This window comes from Leucoraja erinacea, chromosome 10, assembly GCF_028641065.1.
Source record: "Leucoraja erinacea ecotype New England chromosome 10, Leri_hhj_1, whole genome shotgun sequence".
Lineage (NCBI taxonomy): Eukaryota > Metazoa > Chordata > Chondrichthyes > Rajiformes > Rajidae > Leucoraja > Leucoraja erinaceus.
The window spans coordinates 56,736,934-56,755,502 of NC_073386.1; the positions used below are offsets into that span (position 1 = coordinate 56,736,934).

An 18,569-nucleotide genomic window follows, 5' to 3' on the forward strand; every position below is an offset into this window, starting at 1 on the left:
TTACAATTATACCAAGCCAATTAACCTACAAACCTCCTGGAAATGGTCAGTAAGTTTAGATTGGCAGTGGTTTAAAGCGGCACAGTGTGTAAATACTCATTTGTTCATGCAGTTTATAAAAAACTTGGAAGCTGAGATTTTAAGAGCGACTTTGGAAAAGTGTTGAAAAGGTATCTGGCGTAAAAATGATTTGTAAGGCTACACTGTGGTGCAGTGGTAGAGTTGCTGCCTGACGACTCCAGGGACCTGGGTTCGATTCTGACTACAGGTGCTGTCTGTACAGAGTTTGCACGTTCCCCCCGTGACTGCGCGGGTTTTCTCCGGGTGCTCCGGTTTCCTCCCACATTCTAAATACGTACAGGTTTGTTGGTTAATTGACCTGTAAATTGTCCCTGGTGGGTAGGATAGAACTAGTGTACGGGTGATCACTGGTCAGCACGGACTCGATGGGCCAAAAGGCCTGTTTCCACATTGCTCCTCTAAAATTAAAACTGAAATCTCCAAACCATCTTGGCAGAATATTTTTCAGTAGAATTGTGATTGCTTGCTTGAATTATGTTTCTCTTCACTCTCCCCATCGCTGAATTTTTCTCAACTTGTGCGTTCCGGTGTGTGTATAAGAATATTTAAAATTCAAATGGAAAGCAAAACTCCTTCAGTCATATCTGCCTGTCAATACATTTCTCTCCCAAATGACTGAAACAGTTCACTTAACTTTTACTCTACATTCAGATACTAAGAAAGCACAAAGAGATATTTGACCCATTGTGTCTCAGCTGACATTTTGCTAGAGTATCTAATTCCCCCGACATGCCCTCTTGTCTTTCTCCCATCAGGTACAAAAGCTTGAAAGCACATTCCACCAGATTCAGGAACAGCTTCTTCCCCTCTGTTATCAGACACAGAACATTCCCACATCAGCTAGGGTGTATTCCTGATCTTCCAACCTACCTCATTGCAAACATTGGACTTTTCCTCTGTAACTGTAATGCTATGATGCTTTGAGCACTGCATTTTGCACTCTGACATTTTTCTCTTTGCATTACCTGTTGTACTTGTGTATGGAAGATAGTCACAAAGTGCTGGAGTACTTCCTTGGGTCAGACAGCATCTCTGGGAAAAAAGGGGTGGGTGGGTGGCATTTCGGGTCGGGACCCTTCCTCTTTGAAGAAGAAGTCACCTATCCATGTTTTCCAGAGATGCTGCATGACCTGCCTGGTTACTCCAGCACTTTGTGTCTATCTTCAGTATAAACCAGCATCTGCAATTCCTTCCCGCACGTACTTGTGTATGGCTTGGTTGTACTCATGTATAGTTAGATTGACTGGTTAGCACACAAACCAAGCTGTTCACTGTACCTCGGTACACATGGCAATAATAAACCAACACTAATGATTAATCTTCCTCACATTTTCTTTGCAGTCATATTATAGTGTTGATTCTCTCTCGGAGTTGCTTCTGCAAACAGCCTTGCAGGTTATCATCACACATCCTTCCACCACTTTGTCACCAAGACCCCAACTCTCCCTGCAGGTATCTCTCGCATTACCCCGGTACTGATGCCGATCCGATCACTTTCAAGTTATCTTTCATTTCTTGTGTCTTTTACCACCACAGTCAGATCCCTTATTTTCTCCATCTTAAATAACTCACCAGCGTCAAATCTCTGCTAAAATGTTCCCTGGTACCAAAGGGAACAATCACAGCACCTTCAACTCTCCACTTAACTGAGATCCCTCATCAGACACCACTATGTAGCTGAAGGCTAACTAATGAGGCAGGTTAAATGACATAATGTAAGCTTTATTTGGATAGATACATGGACAGGAAAGGTTTAGAGGGATAGAAGCCAAACGTGAGCAGGTGGGACTAGTAGAGATGGGGCATTTTGGTTGGAATGGACAAGGTGGGCCGAAGGGCCTGTTTCCGTGCTGTATGACTCTTAACTATTTTTCATGTGTTGACATTTTATTTTTTAATTAGAACCCTTTACATTTCCCTAAAACTCCAGGATTATTATTTTTTTAATTGACAGGGAGCAGATCATTCCATTATTTGGACATTCCGAACTGTGCACGAACAGTGTGTCTTTGGCACTCGGGTAGAAGTGAAACTGAAACACCACTTATCCATGTTCTTCAGAGATGCTGACTGACCCACTGAGTTATTCCTACACTGCGAAACGTCACCTATCCATGTTCTCCAGAGACACTGCTTGACCCACTGAGTTACTGCAGCACTCTTTGTTCTTTTGTGTAAACCAGCATCTGCAGTTCCTTGTTTCTACATTCTGGGTGGAAGTGAGTGTGGATTGGGGAGTGGGGAAGGATGGGGAGAAAGGAGACAACAATGATGCTGCTGATGTTGAGGACCTTACTATCTAAATCTGAAATGTGTCTGCTGTTGAGACAGTTTGAGAAAATAATTGTCCATCCAAAAATCTCCAATTCTGTCCACGAATATTCTCTTTTTAGGTTCTTCATTAGTTCAACCAACGTTACTCAACTCTCTGAATCAATTTTTAATTTAGTTTATAGATACAGCGTGGATAGATGCCCTTTGGCCCACCGAGTCTGCGCCGGCCAGTGATCACCCTGTACACTGGTACTATCCTGTACAATAGGGACAATTTAGATTCTTTACCAAAGCCAATGAACCTACAAACCTGTACATCTTTGGAATGTGGGAGGTAACCGGAGCACCCGGAATAAATCCACATGGTCACAGGGACAACGTGCAAACTCCATACAGACAGCGTCCATGGTCAGGATTGAACCTGTGTCTCTGACGCTGTTCGGCATAACTCTACCGCTGCACCACCATGCCGACCCTACAAATAATTCTTGTGCCTGATAGCTTTTCAACACTTTTCTAAAGTGCCTCTTAAAATCTGAGTTCTTGCAAGTTTGATTATAAACTACATTAACAAATGAGTGTTCACCTCAACTCTGACAGGAAAATATTAACTGTTGGTTCTGAATAAGTTGTACAGCATCTGTTTAGACACGGCTAATTTGTCTGGTCTGGTCACAGGCTGTTGTGGTTCAGTGGTATGAGGGAATGGCAATGAATCAAATGCTATCTTGCAGCAGAAGAATTTCTTGAGTTTTCTGTGTGATAACAGCCAGCACTTCAAAGATGTTTCTGCTCTGTGGTAGCTCAGTTGTCTTTATTTTACTCTGCTCAATATGAAATCCAATAAAATACTGCTGCTCTGACCATGAACCAAGGTTTCGCTCTTGGAAAAGGGCCCATTGAGAATAAATAGGACTTTGTCCAATAAAGTTAAAGAATATCTCCCTGGCTTCTATCATTTGGATTCCACTTTCCTCTGCCATTGTTTTGAGTTGCAGGAATTTAGTTTGCTTCATATCAGTGTCATACCAGTGACTGCAGTACCTCTCCACTCAGTCTCAGCCTCCACCCAGTGGGTGGATTTTACCAACCTGAACTCAATTTCTTCCACTGTTAAAGAAATACTTTTCACCATTTCTGTCAATAATGCCAATGTCTATAATTGGGAAAACAACAGATAACGTTCTGGCCTCAATATTCCTCAACCTTAAAAAGGTCACTGCTGTCATCAAACTGAAACAAGAGATGTTGTGAGGCTATTTTGAAAGGTCTGTGCATTCATATTTTTTGTTTTATTGTGAAATAGGTTGAAATCTTAAAAATAATTGTACATTGTCTGTTAGGGGATTTGGGGCGGGAGAATGGGGTTAGATAGATCAGCCATGATTGAATGGCAGTGTAGAATTGATGGGCCAAATGGCCTAATTCCGCTCCTGTCTCTTATATGGTTTTTAATTATACACATTATTGTACACATTATTTAATTGGACACATTATTGAATTTTTGTTTAGTTTTTTAGTTACAGTTTAGACAATAGACAATAGGTGCAGGAGTAGGCCATTCGGTCCTTCGAGCCATTCAATGTGATCATGGCTAATCATCCCCAATCAGTACCCCGTTCCTGCCTTCTCCCCATATCCCCTGACTCCACTATTTTTAAGAGCCCCATCTAGCTCTCTCTTGAAAGCATCCAGAGAACCTGCCTCCACCGCCCTCTGAGGCAGAGAATTCCACAGACTCACCTCTCACTGTGCGAAAAAAGTGTTTCCTCGTCTCCGTTCTAAATGGCTTACTCCTTATTCTTAAACTGTGGCCCCTGGTTCTGGACTCCCCCAACATCGGGAACATGTTTCCTGTCTCTAGCGTGTCCAAACCTTTAACAATCGTAGAAACAAAGTTTAGAAACAAACCCTTCGGCCCACCGAGTCCACGCCAACCAGTGATCACCCGTTCACTCTAGTTCTGTTTACCACCTTGGCATCCACTCCCTACACACCAGGGACAATTTACAAAAGCCAATTAACCAACAAACCTGTACGTCTTTGGAGTGTGGGAGGAAACCGGAGCATCCTGTGCAAATCCATGCGGCCACAGTGGGAATGTACAAACTCAGTCCAGACAGCACCTGTACTCAGGATTGAACCCTGGTCTGTGGCAGCTCCACCGCTGTGCCACCGTGCTGCCATTGGATGCTTTATTTCATAGTGCTGTACATAGTTAATTCATTGCACACATCTGAGAATGTTACAACACAAAGTGCTGGAGTAAAGGGCCTGTCCCACGAGCATGCGACTCAATGTGGTAAGCGCGACCTACCGTGGTCGCTTGAGCCGTACGGCCTCGCGGGGCCGGTCCCACTTCGATTGCCGGAGCCGTATGGAGTTGTGCGGAGCAGGTCCCAACATCGCGCGGGGCTCCGAAAAACTGACCGTGTTCAAAGATTCTACGCGGCAACGGCCTGCCGGCCCGCAGCCACCTCGACGGCGTACGCACCGCCTCGACGGGCATACACAGCGTCTCGACGCCGTACGCAGCATCTTGATGCCGTACGTCACGCGCGAACTTCCCGCGGACTTCGCTCGAACTTCACGTCACTCAATCGACATCCGCGCGGCCCCCGCTTCCGGTTTGGTCGCGCTTGCCGCATGCAGGTCGCATGCTGATGGGACCAGCCCTGTACGGGGATCACTTGACCTCCGCGCGGCCCCCGCTTCCGGTTTAGTCGCGCTTGCCGCATGCAGTCGCATTCTCGTTGGACAGGCCCTTAACTCAGAGGATCTGGCAGCATCTCAGGAGAGAAGGCATAGGTGATGTTTCGGGTCGGAACAGTGCTTCCACACCTCAAAAAAACATTGATGTATTTCCGGGTATTTCCCGGCTCGGTAAGCCTTCCCCAACTGCGCACGTGCAACTGCCGCCCCAACTGCGCACGCGCGGAAACCGGGCCCACTGCACATGCACGGACACTCGGCGTCACTACCATGTCACCGGCGCTATTTTCAATCGTGACGCGGCTGAGGGGCCTCCCCCAACTGCGCAGGTGCGGATGGTCATAAATATACAGGTATGTACTTTTTTTCCCGCAAATAATCCCGCGGGCCTGATTGGATTCTTTGGCGTCTCCCCGCACGTGCGTAGTGGGCACGGATTCCGCACGTGCACAGTTGAGGCGGCAGTGGAACATGCGCAGTTGGCGAAGGCTTACCGGGCCAGGAAATTTCACGACATTTCCCGAAATTATTTAATTTCCCTAAAATTACCCGAAGACAACCAGAATTTCCAGAATTTCAGGTAATTTTCTTCAAAGCGGAAACACTGGTCGGAACCCTCTTTCAATCTGAAAGATAGAGATGGAGAGGGGTAAAAACTGGAGGTGAGACAAAACCAGAACAAAACTCAGTGGTATGAATGTTGATTTCTCTTATTTTAAGTATCTCCTGCATATCTCCCCCCCCCCCCCCCATCCCCTCTCTCTCCACCTCTCCCACTCATCATCCTACTAGTTCCACTGTGCGCCTCCTTCCATCCCTGTCATTATCACCTCTTCCCCGGCCAACAATGCGCTATTATGGACTCCATCCTTCCTGGGATCATCTGTTGCTGGCCCTGTTTTGTTCTGGCCTTTTTGTGCCTCCAGTTCCCCACACCCCCACCCCCACCTCCCACCTTTATCTTTCAGTCTGAAGAAAAGTTCCAATCCCTCATCAGGCTCCACAATGTAGCTGAAGTCCATGTATTGGGGCAGGTACAATGCAACATTAAAACACCATTAGAACAAGTGCGTGCACAAGAAGGTTTAGAGGGATATGGGCCAAATGGGGGCAGGTGGGACTGGCTTAGATGGGGCATCTTGGTCAGCATGGACGAGTTGGGCTGAGGAGCCTGTTTCTGTGCTGCGTCTTTCAGTGATTCAGCAATGATCTCATATTTCGCTTGGTAGCTTACAACCCAGCGGTATGAATATTGACTTCCCTAACTTCAAGTTACCCTTGCTTTCCCTCTCTCTCCATCCCTCCCCCATCCTATTTGTCCGACCAGTCTGCCTGTCCTCCTGATTAAATTCTATGTTTGTATGCCTCGTTGTCACCTTCCCCTAGCTAACAATGATCTATTCTACATTTTCTATGAACTTTGTCTCCTTTGATCTCTCGTTTTCACACCTTACCCATATCTCTATGTCTCCCTCTGTCTGAGTCTCAGTGTCACGACCCGAAACGTCACCCATTCCTTCTCTCCAGAGATGCTGCCTGTCCTGGTGAATTACTCCAGCATTTTGTGTCTCTCTCTGGCATTGGCTTGATGGGCTGCAACAGGATGTGGTAAGAAAATGGTGCAGCATAATAAACGTTGATTGTACATTTAAAAATGAATTAAATTGGATTAACCTGGATGACTCTACCCGATGTGTCGTTTTCCATTCTCTTGACTGAATCCTTGCACCTTTTATCTTTTAGTTTATTGATGGCAGGTTGGAAAAGCTAAATGCAGGGAAAGGGTTTTCGGATGTTTTTGAAGATGAGATCACTGCTGGAGGCTACAGTGGAGGTATGGAACCAACTGGTATTAAAAGCAGATATCTTTGTTGTTAATATTTTAGCAATGCTGGAGTTTTTCTATTCCCGTGAGAATGGCAGCTTTCAAATGTCAGGAGTAGACCCATCTTTTGTTCGGGCATTGTCTAGGGTAATGTCTCGGCAGACCATTGATCACGTTTCATTCAGTCACCGCATCATTGATTTTGCTTCAGGTGATTTTATTTGGTTTAGTGATTGCTTACAAATAAGCATCACTAAAATTTCTTTACCCAAGTGCACTACAATTCTGAATTGTTTATTCAGTTTGGTTTGCTAATTCAGGAGTAGACGAGAGATGGTGATGAGCACTGTAGGAAAAGCCATGGCATATAAACTATCTGTTTATTAAACCAGTACGGGGGAGAAAGGACAGAGGTTTTGGTCTGAATCAATAAGCAATTTTTTTTTTATGATCTTAGTTTAGAATAAAGGAAAAACTTTTTTTCAAAACTATATTCAGTTTTGCTTTGTTTAGAGGTGCAGCGTGGAAACAGGCCCTTCGGTCCAGGCACCAACCAACGATCACCTCATACCGTATCCGACACACTAGGGACAAACTATAGAGGCCCAATTAACGTACAATCCTGCACGTCTTTGGAGTGTGGGGGGAAACTGGAGCATCCGGAGCAAACCCACGAGGTTACAGCGAGAATGTGCAAACTCCACATAGACAGCACCCGAGGTCAGGATTAAACCCGGGTCTCTGGCACTGTGAGGCAGCAGCTATACCGCTGCACCACCGTGCCATCAGTGATTAATAATTGAGAAGTAAAATAAACATATCATTCCTAAAATTTCCTAAAATTCTGCAGTACATCTTAATTTTTCTTTTGTGTGCTTTAACAAATGAAATATTATTTCTGCATCTTTCTTTTGAACATAAGACCATAAGACAAAGGAGCAGAATTTGCCATTCTGCTAACACGTCTACTCCGCCATTCAATCATGGCTGATCTACTGTTCTCCCCCAACCACATTTCTGTGCCTTCACCTCTTGACATTCGACACCTTACTAAATAAGAACATATCAGTCTCTGCAATGAATTCCACAGATTCACCACACTCTGGTTAAATAAATTCCTCCTCATCTCCATTCTAAAGGGCCTGTCCCACCAGCATGTGATTGCATGCGTCTAGCGCGACCAAACGTGGTCGCTTGAGGCGTACGGACGCGCGGGGCTGGTCCCACTTACAAGCGCAGAGGCGTATGGAGTTGTGCAGGGCTGGTCACGACATCGCGCGGGACTCCGAAAATCACGCACTGTCCGAAGTCTTCGTGCGCCAACGGCCTGTCGGCCCGCAGGTGCATTGACGCGTACGCAACGTCTCGACGGGCGTACGCTGTGTCTCGACGGCGTACGCCTAAAGCATGCTGTTGCGTGCTGACGTCACCGCCCGATGCCGTGTGACGTCCAAATTCAGTCGGCCCGCCTCCTGCCCAGCTGATTGGAGAGTATGATGTCGGGACCAGCCCCGCACAACTCCATACGCCTCCGCGCTTGGAAGTGGGACCGGCCACGTTTGGTCGCGCTAGACGCGTGCAATCGCATGCTGGTGGGACAAGCCCTTAAAGGTACGTCCTTTTATTCTGCGACTGTGCCCTCTGGCCCGAGACTCGCCCACTAGTGTAAACATCCTCTCCACATCCATTCTATCCTGGCCTTTCATTCTACCAGATGGAGAAACTATGAATGTTTGAACCCTGAGCACCAGCCTCTAGCCTGGTCACGCCATTTAATAAGATCTTGGCTGATACCATGTTAAACTAATCTCTGCTTGCACGCGACCCATATCCTTCCATTCCTTGCATATCCATGTGTCTATCTAAAAGCCTCTTAAACGCCACTATCGTATCTGCCTCCACCTTGCATATGACAAATGTCCAGGTCTACCCTCTAAACAAAAACTTGACCTCATCTCCAGTCCGGAACGCCACTATGGTGAAATCTGCCCAACTCCACCGGTTCCATCCCTGACATTTTTTACGCTAGTTCTTCAAGGAGATCAAATGCATTTCGTTGTCTCTCTGTGACAATTAAATTAAAAAAAATTTTGACCTGTACTGAATCCTTTACGGTTTCCCCCTCTCATCTTAAAGCCATGCCCTTCAGTCTTTGACATTTCCGACTTGACGAAAAAGGTCTGACTGCCGACCCCATCTCAGCTTCTTATAACTTTATATACTTTTACCAGGACGCCCTCTGATGTTTCAGAGAAAACAATCCAAGGTTGTCCAACCTCACCGTGTGGCTAATGCCCTCAAATGCAGGCTGATTCCCTGCTTTCTCTTGAGAAAGAGATTTTGAAAGACTTTACTTTAGACCATAGCAGCGTGGAAAAGGGCCCTTCAGCCCAGCGTCCACTTCGACCAGTGATCACCCTGAACACTAGCACTATCTTACACACTAGGGACAGTTTTACAATTCTTACCGAAACCAATTAACCTACATACCTGTATGTCTCTGGAATGTGGGAGGAAACCCGAAGATCTCGGAGAAAACCCGCGCGGTTCTTAAACTGTGACCTCGGGTTGATTCTCCAACAATGAGAAACATCCTCTCCACATCCGCACTGCAAGACCTCCCAGGAATTTGGACGTTTAAACCAAGTTGCCTTTTACTCTTTGGAATTCAAGCAGATACAAGCCCAGCCTGACCAACCTCAAAACCACCTGCCCATTCCTGGTATTGGTCTGGGCTTAATGATTTCAATGCATTGATTTTGATAACGTGAATTTTTGTTTTAATTAATCTACAGGAAGTTCAAAGTCGTATCAGCAATGGATGTGCACAGTCAAGGTGAGACTAAATGCGCCATTCCTTGTTCTCCAGAGTTGACATTTACTGACTTGTTCACTGCTTACTCACTTGTTACATACAGGTTTGTTCATCAACTTAACCTTGTTTGGAAGCCCTGCACATTAGTGTTAGCCATTAGTGCAGCTATAACCCACTGGGTAATCTTGGCATACCAATAATAGTTAAATAGTTGAAAGGGGATATGCCACATTTCATTTCCTTCGCCTTTTACATTCAGCTTCATTTCATTTGACACAATGGGAGACCATTCAGCCCACCAAGCCTGTGCTAGCTCTAAGCATTCCTATTGTTGTGTTTCCCTTCACCTCTTCTTTCTCTCACCACTGGTTTCCCTGCCGCCTGACTATATTGTGTATACTTTAGAATCACCAACTAAACAGATAAAGCCATTTTATTACTTTTTCAAGTAATAAATAAACTTTTGGAAGTAGTAAATAAAGCTATTTAATAACTTTTGGAAGTGCACTGTTGTCGCTTTTTATAGATGCAATGCATCCCTCCAAGATCTCTAGTTTTAGTTGTAGATCGACAGCACGGAAACAGGCCCTTCGGCCCACCGAGTCCACGTCGACCAACGATGACACGTACACTAGTTCTATTCTATACACAAGGGACAATTTATAGAAGCCAATTAACCTATAAACCTGCACGTCTTTGGAATGTGGGAAGGAATCCAGAGAATCCCGGTCATGGGGAGAACATACAAACTCGTACAGGCAGCACCTGCAGTCAGGATCGAACCTAGGTCTCTGACGCTGTAAGGCAGCAACTCTAATGCCCCTGTCCCACTTAGGAAACCTGAATGGAAACCTCTGGAGACTTTGCGCCCCGCCCAAGGTTTCCGTGCGGTTCCCGGAGGTTTTTGTCACTCTCCCTACCTGCTTCCACTACCTGTAACCTCCGGCAACCAACTGCAATCTCCGGGAACCGCATGGAAACGGGACGCAAGTCTCCAGAGGTTTCTGTTCAGGTTTCCTAAGTGGGACAGGGTCATACCGCTTCGCCAATGTGCTACTCTTCTTTTTGACAAGATAGGATGCAAAGAAATTGTTTTCACTGTACCTCTGTACAATGTCAATAACAAATTAAACTAATAACTAAACTAAATTGGTGACCAATAATCACCGGCAGCTCGCTGCTTAGCTGGGCAAACCTTCCCCTGACACAAATATTCAAGTCAAATGAAAAAAGCTTGAAGCTTTAAGATATATTTAGATAGGTACATGGATAGGACAGGTTTAGAGGGATATGGACCAAACACAGGCAGGTGGGACTAGTGTAGATGGAGCATGATGGTCGGTGTGGGAAAGTTGGGCCGAATGGCCTGTTACCACGCTGTATGACTCTCTACAACTCTATGAATATTTCCAGATAGATAAGTGAATGAAATTAACAAAAATAAATTTTATTATTGTAATTGTAGATTTTTTTAAGAAAACGGTTGTTTTTTGATTTTTTATTCCTCTGTACTCACCAGATTTCCTCTTCCTTTGCAGAAGGGTGGAGCTCTGTTAAATACAGTAATGACAAAAGCAAACCCTGCCATGAAAACAGCCTACAAATATGTAAGTCCCTGCAGCAAATATCAGCGGTGTTACACGCTGTGCTGGAAATGTTTGCTGCAATTCGTGTTTACAGTGAAATCATCTTTCAACTTCAAATGAGGAGGATAGAACATAGAACAGTACAGGAACAGGCCCTTCTGCACACAATGTCCGTGCTGAACATGGTGAACTATTCTCCTCTGACTGCATGTGAACTATATCTCTCCATTCCCTGCATATCCAAAGACCTGTTGAACACCACTATTGCAGCTGCCTCCACCACCACCTCCAGCAGTATGTTCCAGGCACCCACTATTACACCAACACCATTACTCAAACCTCACGGCAAAAACCTTGGCGTGATATTTGACTCCGCGTTAAAATTTGACAAACAAGTCAATGCCGTGGTAAAAGCTAGCTTCTTCCAGCTTCGGCCGATAGCTAAAATAAAAAATTTCCTCCAATTTGACGACCCCGAAAAGATCATCCACTCATTTATCGCCTCCCGCCTTGATTACTGCAACTCCCTATACACTGGCATCAGCCAATCATCCCTGTCCCGCCTGCAATTGGTCCAAAACGAATAAACTCAGGGTCGGCCGCGCTTTTGCGGTTGCAGCTCCTAAACTATGGAACAACATCCCTCTTCCCATCAGAACTGCCCCCTCCATCAACTCTTTTAAGTCCAGACTTAAATTTCTACTCTCAAGCCTTTCTTGAGGTCCTCTGAGGGAGCGCTGTATGTATGTATCTATGTATGTATTGTTAGATCTATGTACCATTGTATGTAGCATGTTAGTACCTGCACTAATGTAAAGCACTTTGGTCAACGTGAGTTGTTTTTAAATGTGCTATAGAAATAAAATTGACTTGACTTGACACCAACTGTTACTATTATGCTTTAGTATGACTGAAAATTACATGTTTTAAAAAAAAAAAATGATTGGACCATTTGCTAGTACCACTGATGCCTAATGTGAAACATGTTGCCCAGACCAACTCTTATCTGCCTGCACTTAATCCATTCCCTGCATATCCATGTCAAGTCAAGTCAAGTCAAGTCAAGTCAAGTTTATTTGTCACATACACATACAAGATGTGCAGTGAAATGAAAGTGGCAATGCTCGCGGACTTTTGTGCAAAAGACAAACAACAAAACAACCAAACAAATTATAAACACAATCATAACACACATATTCTTTTACATAATAAATAATGGAAGGAAAAATAATGGAAGGAAAAACGTTCTGTAGAGTTAGTCCCTGGTGAGATAGGCGTTTACAGTCCGAATTGCCTCTGGGAAGAAACTCCTTCTCAACCTCTCCGTTCTCACCGCATGGCAACGGAGGCGTTTGCCTGACCGTAGCAGCTGGAACAGTCCGTTGCAGGGGTGGAAGGGGTCTCCCATGATTTTGTTTGCTCTGGAGTTGCACCTCCTGTTGTATAGTTCCTGCAGGGGGGTGAGTGAAGTTCCCATAGTGCGTTCGGCCGAACGCACTACTCTCTGCAGAGCCTTCTTGTCCTTGGCAGAGCAATTCCCAAACCAGATGGCAATGTTCCCGGACAAGATGCTTTCCACCGCCGCTGCGTAGAAGCACTGGAGGATCCTTGGAGACACTCTGAATTTCCTCAATTGCCTGAGGTGGTAAAGGCGCTGCCTTGCCTTACTCACGAGTGCTGAGGCGTGTGATGCCCATGTCATATCCTCAGAGATGTGAACTCCCAGATATTTAAAACAGTTCACCCTATCCACAGGATCCCCATTTATCCTCAATGGAGTGTACGTCCTCGGATGATGTGCCCTCCTAAAGTCCATGATCAGCTCCTTCGTTTTTTTGATGTTCAAGAGGAGGCTGTTATCCTGGCACCAGAGTGCTAGATCTGTGCCTCTCCCATAGTCTTTTGAACACAACTATCGTATCTGCCTCCACCACCACTCTTGGCAGTGCGTTCCAGGCAGCCATCACCCTCAAGAGCCTGCATCTGCTGGAAGCTAATTAGAGATACAGCATGGAAACATGCCTTTTGCCCCACCGAGTCCACTGCTGACCATTGAACGATCGTTTATCTACGTTATCCCACTTTCTCACCCACTCCCTCCACACTTGGGGTATTTTTTACAGAGAGCAATTAAGTTACTAATCTGCACGTCTTAGGGATGTGAGAGGAAAGTGGAGCACCCAGAAGAAACCAATGTGGTCACCGGGAGAACGTGCAAACTCCACACAGATAGCACCCGACCTGGGTCTCTGGCACTGTGAGGAAACACCTCTACCAGCTGCGCCACTGGGACAACTAATAAAGCGTAAAACGTTGCCTGCATTTCTTCGTTAAACCTTGCCCTTCTCCCCAGTCCAATGAACAATTAAATAGTTTAATAAAACAAAAGCTTGTCATTGTATCTTGGTACATTTGACTATAAAATACCAATACCGAGCGGAAAGAACATCTAAAGGAAGCCATGGTATCAGTTTTAGGTGGCGTCTCTAAAGGAAAACTGTTGTGCCTATTTAGATTTCATATTGAGAAATGTTTTATTGCATTTAAAAGGAATGCTGTATAAAAATCTTTTATTTTTCCCTTCAAGGCTAAGAATCAAGCTAAGATGGGGATCAAAGAAATGAAGAGCATGTTAAAGCAGAAGGTACAAAGTATATCTGACTTCATTGACATTGTATTCTTTGAAACATCTAAACCAAGAAAGTTGCAAGAGACATTGTTGGCTAATGATTTGTGAAATTTGCTTAGTTCTTTGTTCAATAACATACATTTTTCATAACTGACCCCCGGGCTATTCTGATCTGTTATTGTCTCCCGCTGTGGTTGAATGATCCTTTTTTTTTGTTTGCATATTTTATTGCCGAAATATTGATGTCCCAAATATTGCTTGGAACATAACGTGCATTTTGATGAAGTTGATTGTTTTGATAGGGAGGTTAAAGCTTTAAGTGTCTAATTCGTACTGAAATGGCAGCGAACTTACGTGAAATTTGCCTGGATTTGTGTGAAGCAGACTACCAGCTGAGTAAAATAAAATGTAAAATAGTCTTTTGTTGAAAACAAAGTGCATGACACCTTTCCTTTGTAGATTAAATAGGAAACAGATTGTTGCTGTGTCCTTACATTCTCTCCAAATTCATGTTGAACAAAAGTGCTGAGGTGAGAGATGGGTTTGCTGTTAGTGGGCGGTGTAGGAAATCCCATTGACATATTCTGCCATGCCTTAAATCATGTTGAACAACGGCTATTGTTTTACACAGGAAGCAAACGAAGATGATGACTTTGATTGCAGCAAGGCTACTTTTCCAAGTCTACAACAGCGATCGAATTCTGACATTTTGAAGAACAGACTTCCAGCCACGAAACGTAAAGGGGTAAGAAAAAGATTGGACCCGATGTTTTTCCTCAAACATCGATTTGTTTGCTATTCACGCTGTTCCAGTTCTCCATACTTCACTTTCATTTTCTTTGACTTTGAAAGGCTTTGCTGATTTTTTTAAAAATGGAATTACTTCTCATTAATGCCACAGCTTTCCGCGTTCATTTCATATTGTTATCTCAGTAAACGAATGTTCAAAACTCGTGCTGATAAATAATATATTAGCGTGGAATACTCGTAGTTACAATCAACTTCTTCGAAATGCGTGTTATGTTCCTGCGGATTTCACTTTGGGTCTTACGAGAGGACTTCATAGAGGTATATAAAATGATGACAGGATTAGATAGGGTTGACAGTCCGGAGATTTTTTTCACAGGGTGGAAATGTCAAAGACTAGAGGGCACAGATCTAAGATGAGAAGGACATGGTTTAAAAAAGATTTGCAGGGGAAGTTTTTTTAAACAGAACGTGGTGGGTGCCTGGAATGTGCTGCCTTGGGTGGTGGTGGAGGCAGATATGATTGTGGTGTTTAAGAGGCTTTTAGATAGGCACAAGGATGTGGAGGGCTATGAATCACAAATAGGCAGAAAGGATTAGTTTAATTTGGCATCATGTTCAGCACAGACCCTGTGGGCCGAAGGGCCTGTTCATGTGCTGCACTGTTCTAACTTCTCTGTTGCTAGAGAGCTTAAATGAAAAATGTGGGCTCTAAAGCACAGTGGATTTTTTTTTGATTTTTTTTTATTAGAAGTAGTGTACATTACAATGATATAAGCCAAAAATAACATAATGCATTTCCTGAACCACTTCATATTTTAAACTTTAAAAAGAAAAAAAGTAAAGAGAGTTAGATAGTGGACAGTGGAATTTGAGTGAACAGGGGAAGCAACTGTTTAGTTTGGTAAAAGTGATAGCTGAAATATTTAGTGTTAGATCAGCTATGGAACAAAACCAGAATGGAGGGAAAAAGAGTGAACAAGCATTCTTTACAACATCTTCACGTCAGATGGAGGTTCTCTGTACAAATAGCTTTGGGACGTTAAAAGTGCTCCAGAAATGACACAAGTTATAAGTTATCAACAATAATGGTGGGTGGTGAATCTGTGGAATTCATTGCCACAGAAGGCTGTGGAGGCCAAGTCAATGGATATTTTTAAAGCAGAGATTGACAGATTCTTGATTAGTACGGGTGTCAGAGGTTATGGGGAGAAGGCAGGAAAATGAGATTGAGAGAAAAAAATGTATCAGCCATGATTGAATGGCGGAGTAGACTCGATGGGCCGAATGGCCTAATTCTGCTCCTATAACGTATGAAGTTATAAATTAAAATCTGAAAGTGTGGAACAACATGAATAATGGTAACACACACACCTCATGCTTTACGAGTGTTTGATTTATGCATTTTTGAAAGAACACGCTTATTGCTGTAATACCAAAGCTTGATTTACACGCTGGTATTTTTGGAATAACGTGTTCAAATTTACCGCTGATATTCAAGCACATAAACCCCTCATAAAACCCGAGGTGCTTCTGCAGAGATTAACGAAGCACCAAAAGAGACTTAGAGACGGAAAATATAGAGAGTGCTGGATATCCAAAATTAAACAGAGTTTTGGAAATATTCCGCAGGTCTGGGGGCATCGGTGGACAAAGAGTCTCGCTGACTCATTCCACTTTCCAGCAATGACCTCTCTTTGGAGCGTTCAGTTGCACCTGCCCCAAACCTACTGCTGTTTTAGTTGACGTCAACCTGGCCTTGAGTGAATGTCAGACTGACCACACTCTCATATGCATGGAAAGCCATGTTTAGTTTATTATTATCACGTGCACTAAAGTACAGTGAAAAGATTTTATTTGCATGCTAACCAGTCAAAGGAAAAACTATTTACGTATACATTCAATCCGTCCACAGTGCACAGATAAAGGGTAAAGGATACAACATTTAGTGCAAAGATATAACATTGACGTCCAATTAAAGAAAGTTCAACGGTCTCCTAGGAGGTAGATGGGAGGTCAGGACCGCACTCTAGCTGATGAGAGGACGTTTCAGATGCCTGATAACAACTGGGGAGAAACCGTCCCTGAATCTGGATGTGTGCGTTTTTGTTTCTGCTTGTGATTGTGCTGAAACTACTGCAGCATTTGTATGCATGATTCAGTCTTGTGAGTGAATGCAATCCTGATGACCTGTTGTACTGTTGCAGCTACTGGGTTGCAGGTGTGGTGCCAAACTCAGATCTCCTTTGGCCTGTCCAGTGGAATGGAGGTGATCTTTGGAATACTGTGCACAGTTTTGGTCACCCTTCTATAGGAAGGATGCCATTAAGCAGGAAAGAGTGCAGAGAAGATTCACAAGGACGTTGCCAGGATTTGAGGGCCTGAGCTATAGGGAGAGGTTAGGCAAGCTAGGACCTTGTTCTTTGGAGCGCAGGAAACTGAGGGGCGATCTTATAGATGTGTATAAAACCATGAGGGGAATAGATAAGGAGAATGCACAGAGTCTTTTACCCAGAATAGGGGAATCAAGAACCAGAGAACATATGTTTAAGTGAGAGGGGAAAGATTTAATAGGAATCTGAGTGGCAACCTTTTTACCCCGAGGGTGGTTGGCATATGGAACAAGCTGCCAGAGGAGGTACTATAGAATATAGTTGAAGCAGGTACCATAACAATATTTAAAAGATGTTTGGGCAGGTGCATGGATAGGAAAGGTCTACAAGGTTATATGGGCCAAACATGGGCAAGTGGGACTAGTGTAAATGGACCAGTTTGTCAGCATGGATGAGTTGGGCGAAGGGCCTGTTTTTGTGTTGTGTGATTGTATGAATCTACCTTGCGCCAGTCACCTCGTGACTGTCATTATCAGCCCTGGGCACCAAAGATATTAAAAGACTGACACACTCTAACGATAACACAAAGTGAAGAAGCTTCATTCTACAAACAGTGGTGCAGCTGGCAGAGTTGCTGCCTCACAGCGCTAGGGACCCAGGTTCGATCCTGACCTCAGGTACTGTCTGTGTGGAATTCCCCCTGAATGTGTGGGTTTCCTCTGGGTGCTCCGGTTTCCTCCCACGTCCCAAGGATGTGTGTGGGGTTGTAGGTTCATTGGTCCTCTGTAAATTGCCCCCTAGTGTGTAGGGAGTGGATGAGGAAGGGGGATAACCGAGAGCTAGTGTGAACGGGGACAATGGCCGGCATGGACTTGGTGGCATAAAGGGTCTGTTTCCATGCTGTATCTTTCGTTCAATCATTCAAACCCTTGCCCCATAAAGGCAATACTACATTTGTGTTGTAAAATCAGATTGGTGTTAATATCTGTTGCACATTGCAGCATTAACAGGTTGGAGAGTGAGCATTAAGTGCTGTAGCTGACACCTCCACTGGCAGGCAGCTGGCAGACCGTGTATAACCCAGGGTGCTGGTGAAGTATCAAGGTATCATTGAATTTGTAAAAACAAAGAACTGCAGATGCTGGTTTATACTAAAGTTAGACACACAGTGCTGGAGTAACCCAGCTGGCCAGGCAGCATCTCTGAAAAACAAGGATAGGTGATAATAGACAATAGACAATAGGTGCAGGAATAGGCCATTCGGCCCCTAGATTCACTGTGATCATGGCCGATCATCCACAATCAGTTCCTGCTTTCTCCCCGTATCCCTTGACTTCGCTATCTTTAAGAGCTCTGTCTAACTCTCTCTTGAAAGCATCCAGAGAACCAGCCTCCACCGACAGAGAATTCCACAGACTCACAACTCTCAGTGTGAAAAAGTTTTTCCTCGTCTCTGTTCTAAAAAATGGCTTACCCCTGATTCTTAAACTGTGGCCTCTGGTTCTGGACTCCCCCCAACATCGGGAACATGTTTCCTGCTCTAGCGTGTCCAAACCCTTAATAATCT

At 44.4% G+C, this 18,569-nt stretch overlaps 1 protein-coding gene across 1 annotated transcript in view; it reads left to right on the top strand.

Annotated features, from left to right (window-relative positions):
• dennd1b (DENN/MADD domain containing 1B) overlaps positions 1-18,569 on the top strand; it is a 289,189-nt gene that overhangs the window by 231,124 nt on the left and 39,496 nt on the right. Inside the window, 5 exon segments of the mRNA XM_055642397.1 lie at positions 6,811-6,901; positions 9,688-9,728; positions 11,246-11,314; positions 13,881-13,937; positions 14,554-14,667. Of these exon segments, the coding sequence (XP_055498372.1) occupies positions 6,811-6,901; positions 9,688-9,728; positions 11,246-11,314; positions 13,881-13,937; positions 14,554-14,667 (372 nt within the window).